Raw genomic sequence first — 20,833 nt, 5'->3', positions numbered from 1 at the left:
CGCAGACGACCGTACAAAAAATGCATTGGCTATCGACTCAAACTACTATCTATTTTGAAGCCAGATGCACGCCTACTCACTCTACGCACACCTTTGCAGACAAAAACTCGCTACTAGGTGCCACTCTCCCCGCCAGTGTCGTAATCCCCGAATCGCCCAAGAGGTCCGCCGACGAGACGTTGACCCCGACATCCCTCTTGAACCAAGCCTTCAAATCGACAGTCACCAGTGAATCTACGCCATAGGATGCCAGCGACCGTTGTGGGTCAATCTCTTTGGCGGATAACGCCATCACCTTCGCCAACTTCCCTATGATCGCACGCGTAATAAGCTCCGTCGCGTTCTCGACCGACGTGGCCGTCTGCAAAGCTCGGGTAATGGGGAAGTCAGCCCCTTTCTCCTCGGTCTTGGACTCGCTGGCGAGCGCTCGAAGCGGTGAGAAAAGCGGGTAGGCCATGAATCCTGGTAGTGGGATGGACTGTCGAATGAAGTCCCGCGCAGACCGCACACCCGCGACCGTGTGGCATGTACTAGGACTCTGGGCGGCGCCCCAGCTGGGATCCATATGGTATTCGAGGATGGACAGCAACAGGCCCTCGGAGATCGCGCCGTAGGAGAGCGCAATGGGGAGTCGGTCTTGGTTCTCGGCCACCCAGCCGACTGAGAGGACGCTGCCGAGACTGATGGACGTGGCCGGGTAGCCGCGGGATACCAGGTGGGCGGCAAAGGCGTCAAGGAAAGCGTTGGCGGCAGAGTAGTTTGCCTGACCCCGATTTCCGATAATCCCAGCGGACGAGGACAGGAGGACGAGGAATTCCAAGTTGGACTTGACAGAAGACAGAACGGAGGCGATGTTGATAGTCCCTTGGACTTTCGGGGTGATAGCGTTGAGGAACTGGGTATGGGTCATATTGGAGAGCAAGGCATCCTGCTTCCTGTCAGCCTTGTCCCCTTCAAAGCGTGCCTTTTGCGATGGCATGTTTGGGATGTTATGGGTAGTGGAAGGGAAATGAACCTACTTCAAGAACCATAGAACACTGCATGCATCCTTTAATTGGAGGCATCGACAGCTGAGATTGCTCAATAGCTGTTGCAACAGCCTTCCTATCGGTGATATCACATTTAATATCAGACACACTGCAGCCAGCAGCCAGCAGATCAGTACATAGCTGCTTAGCAGGGACACTGTTTGCCCCGGACCGCGACAAGAAGACAAAGTTCCTAGCACCCCGGGTAAGCATCCACCGGGCGACACTTCGCCCGATTCCTCCAAACCCACCGACAAGGAGGTAGGAAGCGCACGGGTCGAAAGTGTGGCTCCCGACGGGCTTCATAGCGACCTTTTCACGGGTTAAACAATTGCGTTCACAAGGATCAGTAAAAAACCCAAGACTTACCGGGATGGCGTCGTTTGCCCGGGGTTCAAGAGCCCAAGGACCAGGACTACCCTGTCGGATATCGGATAGGGTGCTGTGAAGCTGGGAGTATCCGGCGAGCACTGGGGTGATTGGTCGGATGATATGCTGTGACAGAAGCCGGCTGATGGTCCGCATTATCTCATGCAAGGCCTCGGGCTTCGCCTGAGACATAGTCCTAATGTTCACAGTCGAGTAAGATCGATTCGTTGGGCCAGTGGTCCCAGCGTGCAGAATACCTTGGCCATGAAGGTCAACCAGACGGCCGAAAGGCGACAGACAGAAAATGTGCCTGTGTTCGATGCCTTGACGACTGAGGTTGAAGACAACATCCACACCTCGGTTGGCTGTCAGAGTGAAGGTTTTCTCTGCAAATGAGTCAAGATCCAGGATGTGGCTTTGCAAAATGCCATGTTGAGCCAGAGTCTTTCTCTGTGCCTCGCTCGAGACAGTAGCGTAAACCGTTGCACCTAGCATCCGAGCGATTTGGACCGCAGCCTGGCCGATTGCACCGACAGCGTGGTGAATGAGGATGGTGTCGTTGTGTCCTAATCGAACCACATTGACAAGACCGTGGTAAGCGGTAGCAAAAGGTAACGGAAGCGCTGCAGCATCTGATAGTTTGATGTCTTCTGGTGCCTTCGCAGCCGCCGAGTAATGAGTGCGGAAGAACGTCTGGAATGAACCACTATCTCCGGTTCTCAGAGCCATGACCGCATCACCAACCTGTATATCCTGCACTGCGTGTCCTGCCTCTACAACGACACCTGCAGCTTGGCTACAAATGCTCTCCCCTGGAATCAAGCGATTGATTTGCTCTGCATCGTTCTCGTCTAGCCCAACGGCACAGACCTGTATCTTTATTTCATGCGGCAAGAGCGGCTCTCCGGCTAGTTTATCCTCGACAAAATGTAAGCCATTCGGCTGATGAGGTCCGATGGAAGTTAGCTTGACAGGATAATTTATTTCCTGGAGCTTCACGTGCTTGGATCTCGCACGTGAACTCGACTCAATGCACTCGTTGATGCCCGTGGCTGGGAAGAGCCGGTTAGTGAGCAGTATCCCATCTTGAAGGCGGAATTCTGCGTTACGCGGTACTAGCTCGCGAGATAGGTATGCGTTGTCACAGACACGAACGATTTGCGCGACGATAGCTGAAGAACTCGGCATAGGATGGGAGATCCCCATCATAAGGAAGTTGACGCTGTCATGGTCCCTCTCCCAGCGGGCTGTTCGCACGAGTCCACTTGCCATGGCCGATTTTGGTACGCTGTCTGCATCGCATGTAACCCAGAGAAGGTTGCGGAATGAGCCCAGGATGAAGTTGATCTTCTCGTATTCTTGCCTGGAAAGCTCGGACAGATCTAGTGCCTGGAAGCCAAGAAGGACGATCCCAATTGTGTCGATATGCTCCGATGAGACATTAGCTAGGTCGACAAGAGTGGGTGCACCGCTTGATGAGAGGTTATGAGCAACTTGGGATGCTAGCTCATATTGCCCACTGTAGCTCGACGAGTAAATAACACTACAAACACGCTGCATGTTAGGGACCTCTGGCACTCGAGAAGCCACAAAGGCGGACATTTCATTGACCTCGGTGTCAGTATCTTTGATCAGAAGTCGAGTCTGGAGACCTGCATTCTGCAGCTCCTGGTCCCACTGAGGCTCAGTGATCAAAGGATTGGTCTGTCGATAAGGCTCGATACTACGCCACCAACCGGGGAGCAATCCAAAAGCCAGAGGCGAGCACATCAGGTTGGGTTGGGTGTTCTCGATCACAATTAGATCTCCGCCCCTGCAGTAACGTCAGCAATATTGCCTCCTAGAAAGTGCGCACGTACTCTTTGAGCAATCTTTTAATATTGCTTAAGCAAGCGTTTAAATTGGCAGTGGCGTGAAGAACCTGTCATCTTAGCTTCTGTCACTCGGGCGACCGGAGGGAAAGCGTACATGAGTAGCAATGACCAAATCATAAGATCCCATCTCAAACCCCTGTTCAGCGGGATCAAGCTCTATATTCAATACTTTGGGGCGCAAAATATCTGCCCAATCGTGGAAGCGAGTCTGTGCCTTCTCAAAGAACGCGGCCGAAATATCAGTGAAGTGGTACATCGAGACAGCAGAGACCAAGCCTCCTCCATCTTGTCTCGCTGTCGGCTTCAGGCTATCGAGGATGACTTTCGTAGCGCTTCCAGTACCTGCGCCGACCTCGAGGATCTTGATTCCGTTCTCTGCGTGGGCCAGACAATGCAGGTATCCTGCCAGAGCAGGCGCAATCTGGCCTGGGAGGCCCTCTTCGTATGTCCTATCCATGAGGTCATCCGGCCCGAACATGACTTCTAGACAGTCAATCTTCTGCTCCAGTATATGCACTATCTGGGTGCCCACCCGCACGAGAAGTTCTCCTCGTGCACTTTGCTTCGCAACCCTATCAAGCAGATCACGTCTGCGATCAGGGCTGGCGCGAATGCCTTCCAGCAGCGCTTTATCCAGCATGGGGGCCTTGTCGTTTGCGATAGATTCGCACTCCTGCTTCATCCACTTCATGAATGCTTGATGATGGTCTGGTAAAGATGGCAATCCGGTGCGATCTACATACTCCATCGTATCAAGGACAAAGACCGCCGATGCCAGTTGGAATCCTTCGTGCTCATCAAAAGTCGGCAGATGCTGTGCAACGTCAACGGGGGCTGAGTCTCTTAGCGCCTTCACAGACGTGAGAAGCTTCACATCCGGCTTCCACTTCACAACGTAAAAGGACTCCGCGTCAGATGCGTCTTCCTCGCTCGAAGGCAGCTGCACTAGATCGAGACCCTTGATGCCAATGCGCTGACTACCTGTATCAGACATTATGGTGATATCGGACCGCCACGCCGTGGACGAAGTCTGCTGCGTCTTGGCAATGAACTGAAAGCTAGGGGCTGGATTATCAATAGGATTTGATATCAAAACGTCCTCGATATAGTTAGTTACCATTGGGCTTTGCGAGGCTTGGCATAGATGCAACAGGGCGTGCAGCATGCTTTCGAATGTGCACGGATGCAGAACGTATTGATCATGGGCTTGGGCTGGTATGCTGGGGGCCGTGATGGAGGCAGTACAGGCTCTGTGGTCTGCCGAAAGTTTCATCTCTTTAATATTTTTCAAGTATTCGCCAAATTCCATACCTGCGGTGGCAAAGCCGCTATACATTTGAGAGATATCGACAGGATCGGTACACTTGTCCCGCAGCTCAGCAAGTGACTGGGAATTTTCCTGGTGGGTTTCGACTCGAACCGATCCGACACAATGCTCTACCCACACTTTTTCGGTAGTATCATACGAAACAACCCGGAAGGCAGAGTAGTCTGTTGGAGTATTCGCACGCACATCCATCGGGTAGATCGAAAAGAGAATCTCCACCCCCTCAGGGCTATCCGGAATTGGGAGAGGCGCCAACATTGATACATTCCCCAACCTGATGCCTTTGATGGCCTCTGCTGTACCGGCACGTTGCATAGCGGCTTCCATGGCCATCAGCAGATACGCCACGCCAGGAAAGTGAATGTCCCCCTTCATCTGTGACAGTCAGTTAAATCCTTAGCCTCATAAGGAGGGAATCTCACTCTGTTCATGCGCAGCCAAGGGATATCGTCTGGTCTTAGGATATTCCGCCATCGTTGCTCGAAGCAATTGCTGTCTTCGACTGGTACGCCCAGCAATTCATGTCTCTTGTAGGCCGGAAACTTCATGTGTTCAATTCTGCGGGTCTGTCCCCTCACCGACCGCGAGTGATCAAAGGCATAGAAGGGAAGGTTGGTGAGTAGTCGCGGCATTTTCTTAGCTCCAGTACGGCGGTCATTGATGGCAGCCAGGTTGATATCGTAGCCAGAGCAGACAAGCATACCGAAGGTGCGCAGGATAGTCGACCCATCCGTCTCAAAACGTTTCATCAAGCTGCCGTACTGGACAGATTGGAACTCGGGATAGTCCGCGAATGTCTCGCTGATCGCTGTACGAAGCGTGGAGTGCGGCCCAATCTCGATCAGCGCGTCTTCCTGCTTCGTCGCATCTGGACTATCCATGGACGTCAGTAGTGCCCTGGAAAACTGCACCGGCGAAACCAAATTCTTAACCCAGTATGATGCCTTCCCAACCTCGTCAGCTGAAGTAGTTTGTCCTGTCACGGAAGAGACCATGTTGATGCAGGCATCAGTATGGATCTTCTCGCCAAAGTCCAGATCACCTAACAGCTCCAAATACTCATGGGCAACATCCTCCATGTACTGTGAGTGATAGGCTACTTTGACCTGTAATAAGCGACTTAGAGCGCCGGCCTCATCCAATTCCTCTTTAGCCCGTAGAATATCCTCCTGTCTACCTGTCAGGGTATGGTTCTTTGGACTGTTATAGCACCCGATCTTGACTGGAGTAGATTGCCCCTTATTGACATGCGCAACGAGTCTCTCCAATTGGCCGGCGGGCATTGCAGTGGCCAGCATTCGCCCTTTGCCGCCTGTCTGTCTGGAGCATACTTGACCCCGATGGAAGGCTACTTTCCAAGCCGCTTGACGCGAGATCTTGCCCGAACAGTACGCAGCTGCAATCTCACCGGATGAGTGCCCAACTACCGTCTGTGGGATTACCTTCCAGCTGGCTAGGAGATCCACCAAAGCGACCTGTACTGCGACACAAGAGGACTGCGCATAGGTGGGCTCATTTAGATCTCCATGTTGCGAGGTAATGCGTTCTAACTCGTCAGTAAGTCCCTACAAAAGTATAGCGATGTAAGTCATACCAAAGAGATCCCAGGAACTTCCTAGTTCCTTCAGGAATGCAGCCGCCTCTTGAATGCGCCGCCGGAACAACGGATACACCATGAGATCCTCGGCCATGCCCGCCCAGTTGGCACCCTGACCCGTAAAGATAAACCGAACAACCTTGTTCGCGTGAGACCGTCGCACCGGACGTGCGTTTTTCAATGACCCGCGCAGGCTGTCGATGCTATCTGCAACATGGTAGCTGCGCCAATCAAAGTGGGTCCGTTTTTCATTCAGCGTGTGGCACAAATCGTGCAAGAATTCTTCCTCCCCATGAGGGTCTGCTCTACTGCGCAGAGAATCCAGGTGGGACACTAATGATGCAGCATTGCGCTGGATACCAGCCTCGTCAAATGAGGATATCACAAACAACCGGTTCTCGGAGAAAGACTTGGGCACAACATTCGCCATACTCACATTTGTGAGAGACTTTCCGGACAACGTTTTGGACACACTTGGTGTAGGCCAGGTCATTTGTAAGCCCTCATTTAGCTGCTGTCCCAGAAGATCAGTAAAGAATCCTTCTACATCGTCCAAAACAACGTGCGCATTTGTTCCACCAAACCCGAAAGAATTAATTGACGCTCGTCGAATATCGTCCCTCGGCCAGTCCGTTGCCCCTCTCGCAAATCTCACATACTCGTGCTTAGGGATCCTCGGATTCAGGGTCTGTAAACCTGCTACAGGTGGAATAGTCTTTGACTCCACCGCCATAGCTGCAGATATCAATCCCGCGATGCCTGCGCCTCCCTCCAAATGCCCAACAATTGACTTTACAGATCCGATAAATACTGGCGAGTCTCGTGAAACCCCTAATGTGGCGGAAATAGCCTGCACCTCGAGTGGATCTCCCACGGGCGTGCCAGTACCATGAGCCTCAACGTAGCCTGTTCGCGACGGGTCCAGATCTGCAGCTGCGTAAACCTCGCGGATAAGCCGCGCTTGGGCAGTAGGACTAGGGACAGTGATGCCGGGCGTCCGACCATCTTGGTTAGAGCCGGTGCTTCGGACGATGGCTCGAATACGGTTCCCATCCCGAAGCGCTGCACGGAGAGGCTTGACAATTACTGTGCCAAGGCCTTCACCTCGTCCGTATCCGTTTGCGCGTGCATCAAAACTCATACTCCGCCCATCCGGAGAGAGGACTCCCAGGCTGGAGAGGTACATTGTCGGCGCAGGGTGCTCGATGAGATTGATGCCGCTGATAATTGACTGTTACGCAATTAGCCAGTTCTCCAGGTTGCGCATAGGGTAATGGCAGAGAAAGCCCGCATACCATAGTAGACCTTCCGGCCTGAACATCCATGCACCCCTGATGAAAGGCCACCAAACTACTTGAACAAGCCGTATCAATGGTTTGACTCGTTCCTTGGAAGTCGTAAAACCAGCTAATTCGGTTGGCCAGGATGGATGGACTCGTCCCTGTGCCTTTTCCTTTGAGCGCCATGAGCAGGTCGGAATTCGCCAGGGCAAGATGGTCATTATTCGAGCAACCAACGAACACGGATGTGGATGACGAGATTGCCTCATTCAATGGTATGCCAGCTGTAGGTAGTAGTACCGTCAGGACTCTTGCAACCCGGAAGGTAATTGTAATTGTGTATAGGTAGCGTACCATTCTCGAGTGCATGATAAACATTCTCCAGCAGCATCTTCTGTTGGGCATCCATAGCTAGGACATCCATCTCCGAAAGCTGGAAGAACGGCGCATCAAACGCATTGATATCGGAATTCAGGAAGTATCCGCCTTTGGAGTATGTTGTGCCTGTTGCTTCCGAGGAAGGATGATAGTAGAAAAAGGCGTCCATGCGGGTGGACGGCATGGGGCCGTGCATAGACCGCGCAGCCATGACTTGCTCGTAGAGGTCATCGGGTGAGTCAATGCCATTGGCATATTTACATGCGAGGCCGACGATAGCCAGCGGCTCGAATTGGGGACTTAGAGTGAATGTCATAATGTTAGGATTTGAGTTGTTCGCGATCGTTGGTCTAGCATTCCAGCTGCTAGATAGAGGTAATTAAAGACTGTTGGTGGTACTGCAAGGATCAGCTCCACAATGCTTCGATGCGTGTAAACTAGATCTACACGTCATTAAGGACATTTCCACGTCAGCTAAGGGCAGGGGTCCTATATTTATTCTTGATGTTGGCCCCGGTCTACATCCTGACATGTGTGCATACTGAATCTCGTCACGATCTCTATCTAGATCCTCTACTTGCCTGAACAAATTAAGCAATCCCTACTTTCTATTGCAGAAGGCCAAAGATGGACCTTAAACAACGAGCTGAAACGTTCCTCACAGCGATCGTCAACAAGCGCGAAACCGCCTCTATCGAGGATATCCTCCATCCTGACATTCAATTCACGCACAACGACATGCCCCCAATGTCGAAGTCAGCATTCCTTGAGTTCTGGCCGCAGGTGCTCCATCGGAGCCCAAGGTTCAACGTGCAGATACGAGATGTTATTGCGGAAGGACTCCGGGTTTGGGTTTATTCACGTGTGGAAGGACGTTTTGGCGGTGGGGTGCTGGATGATGTGCATATGTTGCTTTTTGATGATCATGGGCTATTGATCAGAAGTAGGGGAATCCAGAGGGAGGTAGAGGGAAAAATGGACGGGAAAGATGCGAAACTAAGCTAGAGGTCTTGAATGTCTACTTGGTGATGGATGTTACTCAGGAGCCAGTGCTATGAATTGTCCCAATAGCTTCACCACGATGTCACTGTCAACTTCATAAGGACCGCAAAATACAGTCTTCTATCTAGGTTGTCAATCATTCCGCATAATAGCCAGTTCACCCAAAGTGTAAGTAAGCACATCTCCTGCATTGAAAGAAAACCCATCCTTTTTCGCCAGTGACGCCAAAGTAAGTGCTTGTAATGAGTCGCCTCCCATATCTGTGAACAGCTCATCCCGCGCAAACTGCCTCGTCTGTCGGAGATCTTTTACTCCTTCGAGCACGTAGTGAATTAAGGATTGAAGAGCCTTCTCATTCTCGCTGAAGTTGCTACCATGGTGCACACTGCCCTTCGGCACATCCTGCTTCTGTGACCCTAAGGTGCCGACGAGAATGTAGGTCTTGTATTGATCGGGGGAAAGGTGTTCTACAAGCCTTCGCAGTTGTGCTCTGTCTGTCTTCTTGGATGCTGAGAGAGGGATCCTCGTGAGAGGGATCCAAACCGTTGGTACCATGAAGGGCGGAAGCCGCGCTTCCATGATTTGTCGGACGTGTCTAAGCTGTACCTGCTGATCGGAGGTAATAGATAGCATAGTACAGTTTCCTTGATAGAGCTCTTGTTCCGTAAAGAACAGGGCCAATGCTGAGTGCTCTCCCCGGCTAACAACTTCAATAACGATATCCCATGGCCAGGTAATGGCACTACGGGCGTGGGATTCAACTTCAGCGAGCTCCAGTCTCTGACCGCGGATCTTCACCTGTGTGTCTTTGCGAGATATATACCGCAGTGACCCATCCATCTGTGGCGCGTACTGAACTATATCTCCTGTTTTGTATACCCTTCCAGGGTGGGCGGCGTCTCCTTCGTATTCTTTCATCCACGCTGGCGGATCAATGAACGCTGCTTTTGTTTGCTCTGTATTTCCAAGATATCCCCGTCCGACGATCGGCCCTTCAAGGACGAGCTCGCCAATCGCGCCAACAGGAGTGAGCTTCGTATGATCATCCCGATCCACAATCCAGGCATTAACTCCCATCGGGAGGCCGATATTCCGCTGGTCTGACGCCACAGTCAGAGTAGTCTGTAACGTAGCTAGAACAGAACATTCTGCCGGCCCGTACGCCTGCATCAAATGGACATAGTGACTCCACTTCTCAATCTCGGTCCTAGAGATCGGTTCACCCATTAGACAGATATTTTTGAGAGTGGGAAAGTCGCTGGGCTCGAGGGATCGCACTACGCTGGGCGTGAGCCATGTCCAATTTGCTTTACGCTCTGCCACAGCATCTGCCAAGGAGGATGTACGCTCCAAGTCGGAGATGATGCAGACGCAGCCACCAGCCATCAGGGTAGTGAGGTGCTCGATGATGCTGGCATCGAAGGCATAGGAGGAGAACTGCAGGACTCTGGCCGACGAGGTAATGGACGCGGGGATTGTGTGCGCTCGTGCTCCAGCACTGTATGACGCATGATCAATAAGCACACCTTTGGGGGTGCCCGTTGAACCAGATGTGAATATGGCATATAATGGGTCGTCGGGATGCACGACAGGCAGTTGGCCAGCCGACGGGATGAAATCCAGATCTGCATTGACAATAATGGTTTCTGGAGCTAATAGCTTCGCAAGGCTGCTGTGCCTTTGCGATGAAAGTAGAGTATACGCACCGATCTGGCCGCAGATTGACTGTAACCGAGCTTCTGGGAAGGTCGAGTCCAATAGCACGAATGCACCACCGGCTTTCATGACCGCCAACAGGGCAACAACCGTCCACTTGGACTTTTCGAATAGAAGCGGCACAAAGACACCTGGCTTGACTCCGTGCAAATGGAGCCTCGCTGCTAGATCCGATGAAAGTTTATCGAGTGCGGCATAGCTCAATGATCCATCCCATGAACAGACTGCCTCTGCCTCTGGGTGCCCAGAGCATTCCTTCTGAATAATCTCATGGACACATGCGTCCGTTGGTTTGTGGACGGTCTGCCATGCTAGCAAAAAAGCTTTGTCTCGTTGACTCAGAAAATTTATATCCTTCAGCTTACAGCATGGAGCCTCATTGACCTGCTGAACGACTTGCGCTAACTGTGCCAGAAGAGTTTCCACGTAGTCACAATGGATCATTATCGGATCAAAGAACGCCTGGATATCAACCAGGCCTGGGCCCAAGACCTCGCAGGACAGAGTTAGCCCGTAACTGAACAGCTCCGGCAACTGTTCATCTTTCATTTCGGCCATCAAGGTCATTTTGCTGTTTCCGTTTGGAGCATGCACAATAAGGAGATTTTCAAATTTGCAGGCCCTTTTCGCGTCTGGACCTAGCCGGGCAATATTCTGGACACCACGCTGCTCGTGTGGGAGAGTCGAAGCCGCATCTTCCTGCAGCGCCTGCAGTGCGTCTTCGACAGAACTATCGGGATCAACGCGGACGCGGAAAGGCACCGTCGCGAGTGTCGGACCGACCAAGCTCTCGATGCCCTCAACAGGTGCGCTGCGGCCTGTGGAGACAGCGCCAAACACGACGTCCGGGTTGGCGGTGTGTTGGGCTAGGAGGAGCGCCCAGGAGAGCCGCAGCTTGGTGGTAGCGGTAAAGTTACTTCGCGATGGGCTCAAGGTGATAGATTTACGAGTTGACCGACTTGGGTTCGGTCGATATGACTCTTGAGGGGGCTTGGGGAATTCAGTGTGGTTAACATCAGAGAGTCGGTCTTTCCAAAATCCGTCGTGCTCTTCAACGGGACGGGAGTAGATATAGGATACGAAGCTCTTAAAGCTCTGTGTTTCCACGGTCTGTCCCCGGTAAGCCTGATCAACCATCTTGAGAAGGAGAGAGGTAGACCAACGGTCAAAAATTGAGTGATGGGCTGTAAGTAGAAGACAAGTTGGTCGGGAGTCCGTCTGGAGCAGGGTGAACCGTGCCAATCGAGATCCCAGACCCATTGGATTCATCATATTCGACTGTCGGTACTCGGCTTCGCTGTTGACAGTGTTCCAGTCCAATGACTCCTTCACAACAACCTGACTGAACCCGTGTCTTCCCAGCTGCACGATACGCGTCCGTAGAATTGGGAGCGCCGTGACGACTGTCTGCCAGGCCTTAAGAAAGCGATCCAATTCGACAGCCGGAGGGATATCGTATGTCAGCTGGAGAACATAAGCCCCTGCCCTTTGTGCCGAAAGAGCCATTAAGCCCTCTTGCAATGATGTACAGGGGTACATATCTTCGATATCGTCGACGTCAACGCCACACAGTCTGGCAGCCTCCGGTTTGAGATCTTCCATAGAAAAGTTCGTCACCAAAAGAGAATTTGGTTCCTCCTCTGCCTGCTCACTTATATAAGCGACCAGCTCTCTCAGAGTCGGATGCTGAAAGACATCCATAACAGTCAGGAAAAGTCCATGCTGCCTAGCAATCGGCACCAACTGAATAGCCAGCACGGAATCCCCTCCAACGTGGAAGAAATTCTCATTCGCGCCAATGCTGTCGACCGGTACGCCTGTCAAATCAGACCACAAACTGCACATAATATGTTCCTTCTTTGACAAGGGGGACTTGGCCAATGTCTCACCAGTCGTGCTGAGCTGAACCAATTCAGCTCTACTCATCGACTCGGCTTGTTCGCGCAGCAACCGTCGATCTGTCTTGTTTGTGCGTGTCAGAGGGATTCGCGATATTGGCACAAATGCACTGGGAATCATGTAACTCGGCAGTGAATTCTCCAGCGCTGATAAAGCGTTGCCAACAACCCGTCGGAAGCTTTCATCAGCACGTTGGATGATGGAGCCATCTAACGGCTGCCGTTCTGGAGAAGACAGCAGAAAGGCAGTCAACAGGTCTACATGATCTACCGTGTGGATAACATCAACAACGGCCTCTGATATGCCACACGCCCGGCGTACATGATGCTCAACATCGTTGAGATTGATCCGATTTCCTCTAATCTTCGCATGCGCTTGCTTCCTCCCCACGAAACTGATTGATCCATCAGAGTTATGGCGCACGAGGTCATTCGTCCGATACAATCTCGTTTCTTCCCCAGGGCGGAATCGCGCCATCCATTTAGGATTCCGGATAAATTGCGCGGCGGTGCGCTCGCCATCGTGGAGATAGCCTTTCGCTAGGAAAGGGCCCTCGATCAACAGCTCGCCCACGGCACCCACAGGAACGAGTCTGTCAGGGCTATCTGGATGACTGATCCATGCTGCTGGGATAATTGGCTTTCCCAGGATCCGTGAGTCACTCGTTGGAGTTAGAGCCGGATTGATTAGACACCAGCCGCAGGTTTCAGTTGTGCCGTAGGATACATTCAACTGGCATCCACGCGCCCATTTGGATACTCTCTCTCGTGGAAGGCTTTCCCCGCCCACGGTGACACTTTTTAGGTCCGGTACATCGTCCGGTTCCAAACCCGCGAGGGATGTTGAGGTCAGCCAACAGAAGGAAGCTCGGAAGTCTCGCAACGCACCGGCGAGGTCGTCTAAGCGTTGCAAGTCTGATGGCATGCACAGGCAGCCCCCAGCGCTCATCGTTCCGAAGATGTCACATAAGCTGACAGTGAAGGTGAACGATGTGAATTGAAATGTCCGCGTCTGTGCAGTGAAGTGGCTCGCAGTTGCGTATGCTGTGATACTCATATAGAGACCAGCATGCTCCAGAACCACCCCTTTAGGATTGCCGGTACTCCCAGACGTCCACATTAGAAATGCTGCGCTTCGAGGTACCGCGCTGAGGCCAGACGGTGCCTCTTGCGGAAACGGGAGATTGATCACTTGAGAAGATGCAATAACCACGGCCACACCATCCCGCTGGAAGAGATATGCATACTTCTCCGTGGCTATGACTACTCTCGCGCCACAAGCTTCTACCATCGACAACAGCCGATCGCGTGGATGTGATGGTTCCAACGGGGAACACGCAGCCCCAGCCTTTAGGATAGCCAGTATAGCGACAACTGCCCAGGCAGACTTTTCCGCACAAAGTGGGACAAACGTCCTCGATACGCCCATGGATGCAAGATGTGTGGCGAGGGACGTCGAGTACATATCTAGTTCTCGATAGGTAAGTCTGCCATCCCAGGCGTCAACAGCAACTCGGTCACCGTTCTCGCGCGCCTGAGTCTTAAGGATGGCATGTAGACAGTCTTCCTGCTGTGCTCGAAGGACGACGTTGAACTTGTAGAGATGCGCTACATTCCGCTCGCTGAGCACGTCAATCCGGCCGATAGGGGTATTTGGGCCCTGGACAGCCTGTAAGATAGTATCAAACGTGCTGGCCACATTGGTGGCTTGTCCGTCACTGAGTAGACATGGACGATATACCAATGAAAGCGAGGAATGTGACCAATCAACCAAGGCTGCAAGTTGAACTCCCTAGTATAGTTAGTGACATGATATGGCCATGTTAAGGGACCTCCATACCTCTGGTATCTGCATTTCCTTCCCGTCGCAAATGCAGACGCCTGTGTTAATTTTTTCAAAATCGACGGCTCCCTCATTCCGCAATTGCAGGTCCTGCCATCCTACCTCATGGTTGATTTCAGTCCTGATCCAAGATTCCCGATCAGAATGCAGGAGACCGAAACTGACGGATTCGTTCTCATCGTACACGAATAGAAGAATACTCCATGCAATACTTAGAAGCCGTGTCCTTGCCTCTTCCTCCCGGGCAATTGACACGGCATGCTTCTCAAAGTCTATAGAAACCCATTTCAATGCATCGTCTTCGACAGGGACTCCGTCTGTGAGGCACGGGAATCGATAATCTGGCCTGGCCACCATTATGGATTTTCACGGGAACGGTATATTCGTGCAAGTGCATTTGGATTAACATCATGGGCCAGTGTTGCGCCTTGTATACCTTCACCTTGCTACAATCGGGTTGGTCCTCGGATTCAGTAAATGTGGGGACGAGGACCCTAGCCTTCTACACATCTTTACACGTCATTACGAATGCGCCTCCCGAGGTTCATTTGGGGTTCTCCACTATTCTGCCTTGCATCTGGACAGCCCTTCCTAAAGAAAAAATGGTCCATTAGCTTTTATCATTTGCGATATCTGATTTATGCTGGCCGCAAGCTGTTTTCGATCCCTCGTGCCTCTACACTGCCATGGTGATCGAGTGTTTTCCAGGTGATGTTAAATATACATACGAAAACCGAGTATCTATTATGCGAGATCATAGCACTTGTTTCTTGAGATATTTGAGTAGCTAGGCAACTATAGCAAGACATTAGTTAGCTGAAATGTTGCTATCTTGATTTATCTTAACTTCGTTAGAAGATGTCTAATGTGCATACAATGTAATAAAGAAACATCCATTGATACTACCTCCCTCCTACTGAAGATTTGGCAAAATATTCTATAGGCTACGCCTCGGTCTTCTCAGCTTTGTCAAGCCCTAGATTGCCTCGCTGAAGCCTAGCTTTCAATCCCTCGTGCACGTCTGTCGCCTTGTAGGCCCTAGCAAGATTATTCATGACTTTTCCAATCTCCTGCTGCTCACGAGTGAGAGCGTCGGGAGCCTTCTCAACCCAGGATGGATCTCTCTTCCCGTTGGTAGGCTGAACAACATTCGTGCTGAACGTGACGGCATCGTACACTTCCTGCTGGGGGATCTTTCCCTGGACGTCCGCAGTACCTTGAATAACTTCAGACGGCTTAATCAGTCGCACGTCATGGGGAAGGAGAATGTATAAACCTACCAGGTCTGATGATCGTAAAGGCATCGTCGAAACCATCCTCGCCCTCCTTGTTAAGAACAGGACTATCTCTGGCACGGATCTGCTTAGTTGCACCAAGCACGACTAGCAAGAATCGCCCATATCGGTTCGCAACACCTTGAGAATGCCACTTCCATGCAGTGCTCTCCTCGCAGTCGCCTCGCAGGGACGCTGCGATAGAGACGGCTGCGGACAATCCCCCGGATAGAGCGAGATGCACCCCCGAAGAGAAGTACGGATCAATAAATGCCCCGGCGTCGCCGACAATACGCAGATGCGGGCTACCGTACGAAGACGCATTGTAGGACCAGTCCGAGGCGTTCTTGATTTCCCCCCCTAGGGTGGCCGGCTCCAGCAACCGGGAGATGCCGCGCGCCCCTTGCACAGACTCGAGGTAGAAGGCACGGCTGGACGTCACATTGGAAAGCTTTTTCTTCTTTGTCGCCATTTCCTGGTTCATGACGACGCCCACGGAGGTAGTGCCATTGTGGAGAGGGATAAACCAGACCCAACCACTACCATCTAGTTGGGTAACATGAATATGTAGATCGCTATGGCGTGAAAGGTATACATACCTTGCAACGCTTCGAAGTACGGTTGTCCTTCTACGGGTGTTCCTACACCATATGGCGTGGCATCACGCCAATAGCCCCAGCTCGCGACATTTTTCAAGTAGGTATTGAACGTGCGGTTCTTGAGGTACTTGGTACTGGTGATACCGGCACGTCCACTTGCATCGACCAGGTAATCAAAGTCAATCGAGCCCGTAAGGCCATCCTTCGCCTTCCAACTGGCCGACACCGGTTTACCTGGGTTTCCACTGTTTGCGTCAGTGCCAGGGAGAAACTCGACGGCTGTAACTTTGACACCATCGAAGGTCTTCGCTCCGGAGATCGCGGCGTGCTTGAACATCAATTCATCGCATTCAGAGCGCACCACGTTCCATGCGAAAGTGTTTGCGCCGGGCTCCAGGATAAAGTCCGTGTCTAGGGGGTATTAGTTTCCATCCTACAAAGAAAGGGAGCATCTCACAAGCTTCTTTCTGGTTGTTTAACTTGAAGGCTGCGCCATTCTACGTTTGTCAGTTTGATGTTCATTCGCAAGATTGTCCATGAGTCACGAACCTTGCGAACAAATCCGTAGTTCACAAATGTGTCATCCAGGTCAATAAATTTGAGAAGGGGTCGGATAGAAGCGACAAGACTCTCTCCAATGTGATATCTATGTCGCATCAGCAACCTGTCTTGGATAGGACTCTTGCACTCACCGAGGAAACGTATCCGCCTCCAACAAGACCGTGTCGATGCCTTCTCGTGCAAGTGCCGAGGCAGCATAAGAGCCCCCTGGTCCACCGCCGATAACCAATACGGTTGCTTTCTGTGGGATCCCCATCTTTTATTCTGTTCGAGCTGCTTTCTTGGCGTAGATTGTGTATCGTACGCGAAATGGTGGATGTCCATCGTAGAGATAAGTACTACGCATGTGCCGAAGGCTTCGAGTGGCCGCCTCCACCGTCCAGAGAAGTATCAATAAATTACGTGTAGATTCACTGACTGACGTGTAGGGTGCCTGGAAGTCTCAGCCCGCCTCCTAATTGTCGTTTGGAGAAATCAGGGCTCGATGATATCACGAGGTTCCGCTCCACTATCGTCAATTAAATTCCGACGGTCTACTGCGTGCCCCTCGCCCTCATAGCCACTACAGCCTACGTTTATGCAGGTGAATTCCTCACTGGTAGGTCTAGTCTAGTCCATCCAGTCATTCTCGGGGATGACCGGCCAAGAACTTGGAACAACCCTGGTTAATAAGAGGAGTATTAAGATCTACAGAATGCTACGGATCCAGAACCCACGAAACCAGCGGGAATACAACTAGGGCGTACTAATTAGACTTTGCCTAACAGGTACTTGCTTGGGATTAGAGCCATAATTCTCTATAAGCAGGACAACAAAAGTACCTGCACATGCATGCCCAGGCCCAAGTGTGGTGATTTGGGAACAAGCCAGGAAATGATATTTTTTCTACACTAGATCCGGATAACTCAAAAATGAGGGCGGATGATTATTCCGTATGTCTCTATGCCGCAATATAATATGTGAAAAATAAACTAGTTAAGCTCTTCAAATGAATTCTGAGAGGTATGTAAGAAGCGGACAAAATGAAACACCCCTGACTATAGTACCCACGCATATAGCAGAGCTTTTGGACTAATAACCAGTCTAGTTTAGAAATATATGTCCGGCCCTTGGATACGTTAGTTTCCTGCACGCCAGAATCAGGTAATTATTACCAATAGATAAACTAAATTAATTTAGTATCTAGACCTTAATGCTAGAAATGGTAAATCCATGCACAACAGATTCCGAAGAGAAGTGGCAGTATATACTGCAATTTGTAATTCTTCTCTGTTTTTGAACTATTGCAGATCGAATAGCGATTCGGCCTGAGGATCGTACAATATACCCTGACCCATGAGCATAGACAAGTCGGCCCCTGAATGGCCGCCGATGAGGAATAATCGGACTACCCTATGGTTAGGCTGTCGATGGGGATCCTTGATCGTTTAGGCGTAGAGCCTTCAGCTATAAATTAGCGAATCGTTACTGGTAGTAGGAGGTCAAGAATTAGTCTCCTATCTGAATAGTATCTATTGCCTAGCATTGATCGTTCTATCTCCTTTGGCCTACATATGCTTTCCTAGTTGACAGGTCTTCTACCCTGAATAGTAGATACCGTTGACACAAATCATGATAGAATAGTATCTCTACACTATATCTAGACTGTCTCTATATCAAGGAATATTGGTTAAATTCGAAATAATCTAAATCGTATTAATAGACATGGGTATGCGGTTATAGCCCACATATAGTCCGCCGTATCCGCGCCGAAAAGTAGTGCAGAGAGAGGGATCAGCATCCCTGTCAAGGAGCTGAAAAAGGGAAGCAAAAAAAAGGAATGAAGGAATGAAGGAAAGAAGGGAAAAAAAGAACTGAACGCAAAGGAAAAGAAAAGAGAACGGTCGGAAATAGTAATATCTATTGCTGCTAGTATTCTACCCGGAATCGAAACCAAGCAGGTATGCAATTTATTTTATCATCATTGTATATAGATGTACAGGCCTTAACTCTAGTCCTGGTGACTGTTGGGAACCATCACTGGGGGCTCCAACGGCTGCCTTTCTAGATGTTGAATCGGATCTACAAAATCTGAGATTCACATTCTCGCTTTCAGAACCACCCGAACCCCCTGACTATCTGGCTTCGGGTGCGGGAGCATCATGTCGCTATGCAATTTGACATCATCGACCGTGGTGTCCCGCAATTCCATGTCGAATTTCCGGAAGAGAGTCGCCACGGCGAGATACAGCTCCGCAAAAGCCAGACTAGACGAGCTGAATCAGTCGAGAGTAGTCAAACGAAATAAACATATGGGGAGAGACTCACTTCATCCCGATACACTGCCGGGACCCCTTGCTGAACGAAACGAGATACTTGTTCAGTCTCTTCCGCTCGTCCGGACTGGACCATCGCTCCGGCAGGAACTCGTGTGACTGTGGGAAAATGGTCTCATCATGATGCATTAGGGCGCAGGACATTCCGACTGGGGTCTGGGTGGATCAGCTTCACACGGTTCCCTTCCAGGGGCAGATAGAAGTGCCTACATTTGGCGGAATGACTATGTCCTTGTACTGCAAAGGATCGATCGGGCTGATCCTCTGGAGGCGATGGGATAGACCGTAGGAGAGTCTAATTGCGTCAGTTCGGTTGTGGAAGCCATTGCAAGTGACTTACCGTAGTCCTTCGTAGATGACCCCAGTCTGGAAATGTCAGTGACGAGCGTTGCCGAACAACAGATTTATGGGGGAAGAGACATACTAAGTAAGGCAGCTGTTCAAGGGTTGCTAAATCCATCACCTCATCTCCAGGGAACCTTTGCTCCAATTCAGTGCGCAGCTTTCGCAGAATCGCTTCGTTATTGAGAATATAGAATGTACACACCGTCATGGTATGTGCGGTGGTCTCGGTCCCAGCGGCTACAATAGTGATATACTCATGTAGTACTCGAGCTTCGGTGATATCCGGCGTCATTGAAGCGCGACGGACCAGATCCTGGAATAACACTGGCTCGCTCGACTGTTTGTCGCTCGCCGCCTTGGCTGCCTGCTCAGGTTGATTCCACATAACGCTGACCTCCTGGGCACATTTCATCCGAAATGCCATCACAGGCAACAGTTTCGGACACACCAGTTTAATGAATCTCGTCCCTGTTCGTGCCAGCAGAGGGAAGAAACCGGGAAGATGGCGCGAGATCATCCCGATCTCCACCAGATTGCGAACGGTCTCGCTCCAAATGGGCACCATGTCGGATGTATCCAGATAGCCGAGGGAGCGATAGCTCGTGTACTCGGTGATTACGTCCGCGGTGAAGCAGTTATACGCAATGTCCACTTTGAGGACCTCCCCAGAGCGCACGTAGGCATTGAGCTGATCGGCTAATTTGTCAAGGTTCTTTTGAATCAGTGATTGCAAGCGCGTAACTCGAGCCTTTGCGAAGTACGGCGCGAGCTCCGCCCGGCGCGGCCGGTGAAGCCGATAGTCGAGCGTTGCGAAGGCCGACTCAGCGACGTCGAAGTGCGTCGTGAACCATGGGTCTTTGTTGCGAGGGGCGTTGAGGGCGTAGAGCGTTTCGTAGTACTCGGGGTCCCGGATGTGGACCTCGCGTGGACTGATCCGAATAATGGGTCCTACCTCTATCAGTGTTGTTCACTATGCAAGGAAAGGACTCGCCAGGCGGACCGTATTTATCATGCAGCTCTGCAATTTTAAACGTGTACCGCCCATGTCTGACTACATCGTAGTAAAACTCGTACAGTCGAGTGCAAGCGGCCAATTTGGGGCCAGGGATATGCGCCAAGGGAGAGAAGAAGAGCTCATAGATCGCCACAGTAACGAGGTAGAGGACCCCCGTGGCCAGTGCCAGCCAGATGGCATCGCCCGGGAAGACAAAATGATCCAAGGTCATAACTACGAAGATATTGAAGCACAGACGCCGCCACTCAGCACTGTGGCAGCTCTCCAAGGTCTCCTTATCTAGGTGCCGGGCGAGCTGTGTTTACTACTGAGACAGGAGGAGCACCATGAATGACGTGTAAAATCTCCCGCTGACGCGTTGAGGGAGAGCTGAACATGCACGATTAGCGCAATGCAGGCAGGCCGTCAAGAA

General features: G+C 51.3%; 5 protein-coding genes across 5 annotated transcripts; 1 reads left to right on the top strand and 4 right to left on the bottom strand.

Annotated features, from left to right (window-relative positions):
• Positions 1 to 53: 53 nt before the first annotated feature.
• BDW43DRAFT_320960 (type I polyketide synthase) lies at positions 54 to 8,169 on the bottom strand (the record flags this gene model as incomplete). The annotated part of the gene is made up of 9 exons (XM_032049215.1): positions 54 to 928; positions 1,020 to 1,340; positions 1,398 to 3,210; positions 3,257 to 3,318; positions 3,366 to 4,973; positions 5,021 to 6,144; positions 6,193 to 7,426; positions 7,491 to 7,759; positions 7,830 to 8,169. The coding sequence occupies 9 exons, from the start codon at positions 8,167 to 8,169 to the stop codon at positions 77 to 79; spliced, it is 7,623 nt and encodes a 2,540-aa protein (XP_031897751.1). The 3' UTR covers positions 54 to 76.
• A 311-nt stretch (positions 8,170 to 8,480) lies between these two features.
• On the top strand, positions 8,481 to 8,858 carry BDW43DRAFT_313484 (nuclear transport factor 2 family protein; the record flags this gene model as incomplete). Its single annotated transcript, XM_032047620.1, has 1 exon — positions 8,481 to 8,858. The coding sequence occupies one exon, from the start codon at positions 8,481 to 8,483 to the stop codon at positions 8,856 to 8,858; it is 378 nt and encodes a 125-aa protein (XP_031897750.1).
• A 129-nt stretch (positions 8,859 to 8,987) lies between these two features.
• Positions 8,988 to 14,669, bottom strand: BDW43DRAFT_313483 (uncharacterized protein; the record flags this gene model as incomplete). Its single annotated transcript, XM_032047619.1, has 2 exons — positions 8,988 to 14,261; positions 14,310 to 14,669. The coding sequence occupies 2 exons, from the start codon at positions 14,667 to 14,669 to the stop codon at positions 8,988 to 8,990; spliced, it is 5,634 nt and encodes a 1,877-aa protein (XP_031897749.1).
• Positions 14,670 to 15,256: 587 nt separating this feature from the next.
• BDW43DRAFT_320957 (NAD(P)/FAD-dependent oxidoreductase) lies at positions 15,257 to 17,002 on the bottom strand (the record flags this gene model as incomplete). Its single annotated transcript, XM_032049214.1, has 6 exons — positions 15,257 to 15,537; positions 15,593 to 16,132; positions 16,186 to 16,596; positions 16,643 to 16,682; positions 16,735 to 16,831; positions 16,878 to 17,002. The coding sequence occupies 6 exons, from the start codon at positions 17,000 to 17,002 to the stop codon at positions 15,257 to 15,259; spliced, it is 1,494 nt and encodes a 497-aa protein (XP_031897748.1).
• Positions 17,003 to 18,823: 1,821 nt separating this feature from the next.
• BDW43DRAFT_313481 (cytochrome P450) lies at positions 18,824 to 20,632 on the bottom strand (the record flags this gene model as incomplete). The annotated part of the gene is made up of 6 exons (XM_032047618.1): positions 18,824 to 18,992; positions 19,054 to 19,217; positions 19,272 to 19,356; positions 19,402 to 19,427; positions 19,486 to 20,354; positions 20,407 to 20,632. The coding sequence occupies 6 exons, from the start codon at positions 20,630 to 20,632 to the stop codon at positions 18,824 to 18,826; spliced, it is 1,539 nt and encodes a 512-aa protein (XP_031897747.1).
• Positions 20,633 to 20,833: the final 201 nt, after the last annotated feature.

Source organism: Aspergillus alliaceus (genome assembly GCF_009176365.1).
Source record: "Aspergillus alliaceus strain CBS 536.65 unplaced genomic scaffold BDW43scaffold_38, whole genome shotgun sequence".
In the NCBI taxonomy this organism is placed as follows: domain Eukaryota; kingdom Fungi; phylum Ascomycota; class Eurotiomycetes; order Eurotiales; family Aspergillaceae; genus Aspergillus; species Aspergillus alliaceus.
The sequence above is the reverse complement of the archived record's forward strand: the minus strand, read 5'-3'. Positions and strand labels throughout refer to the sequence as shown.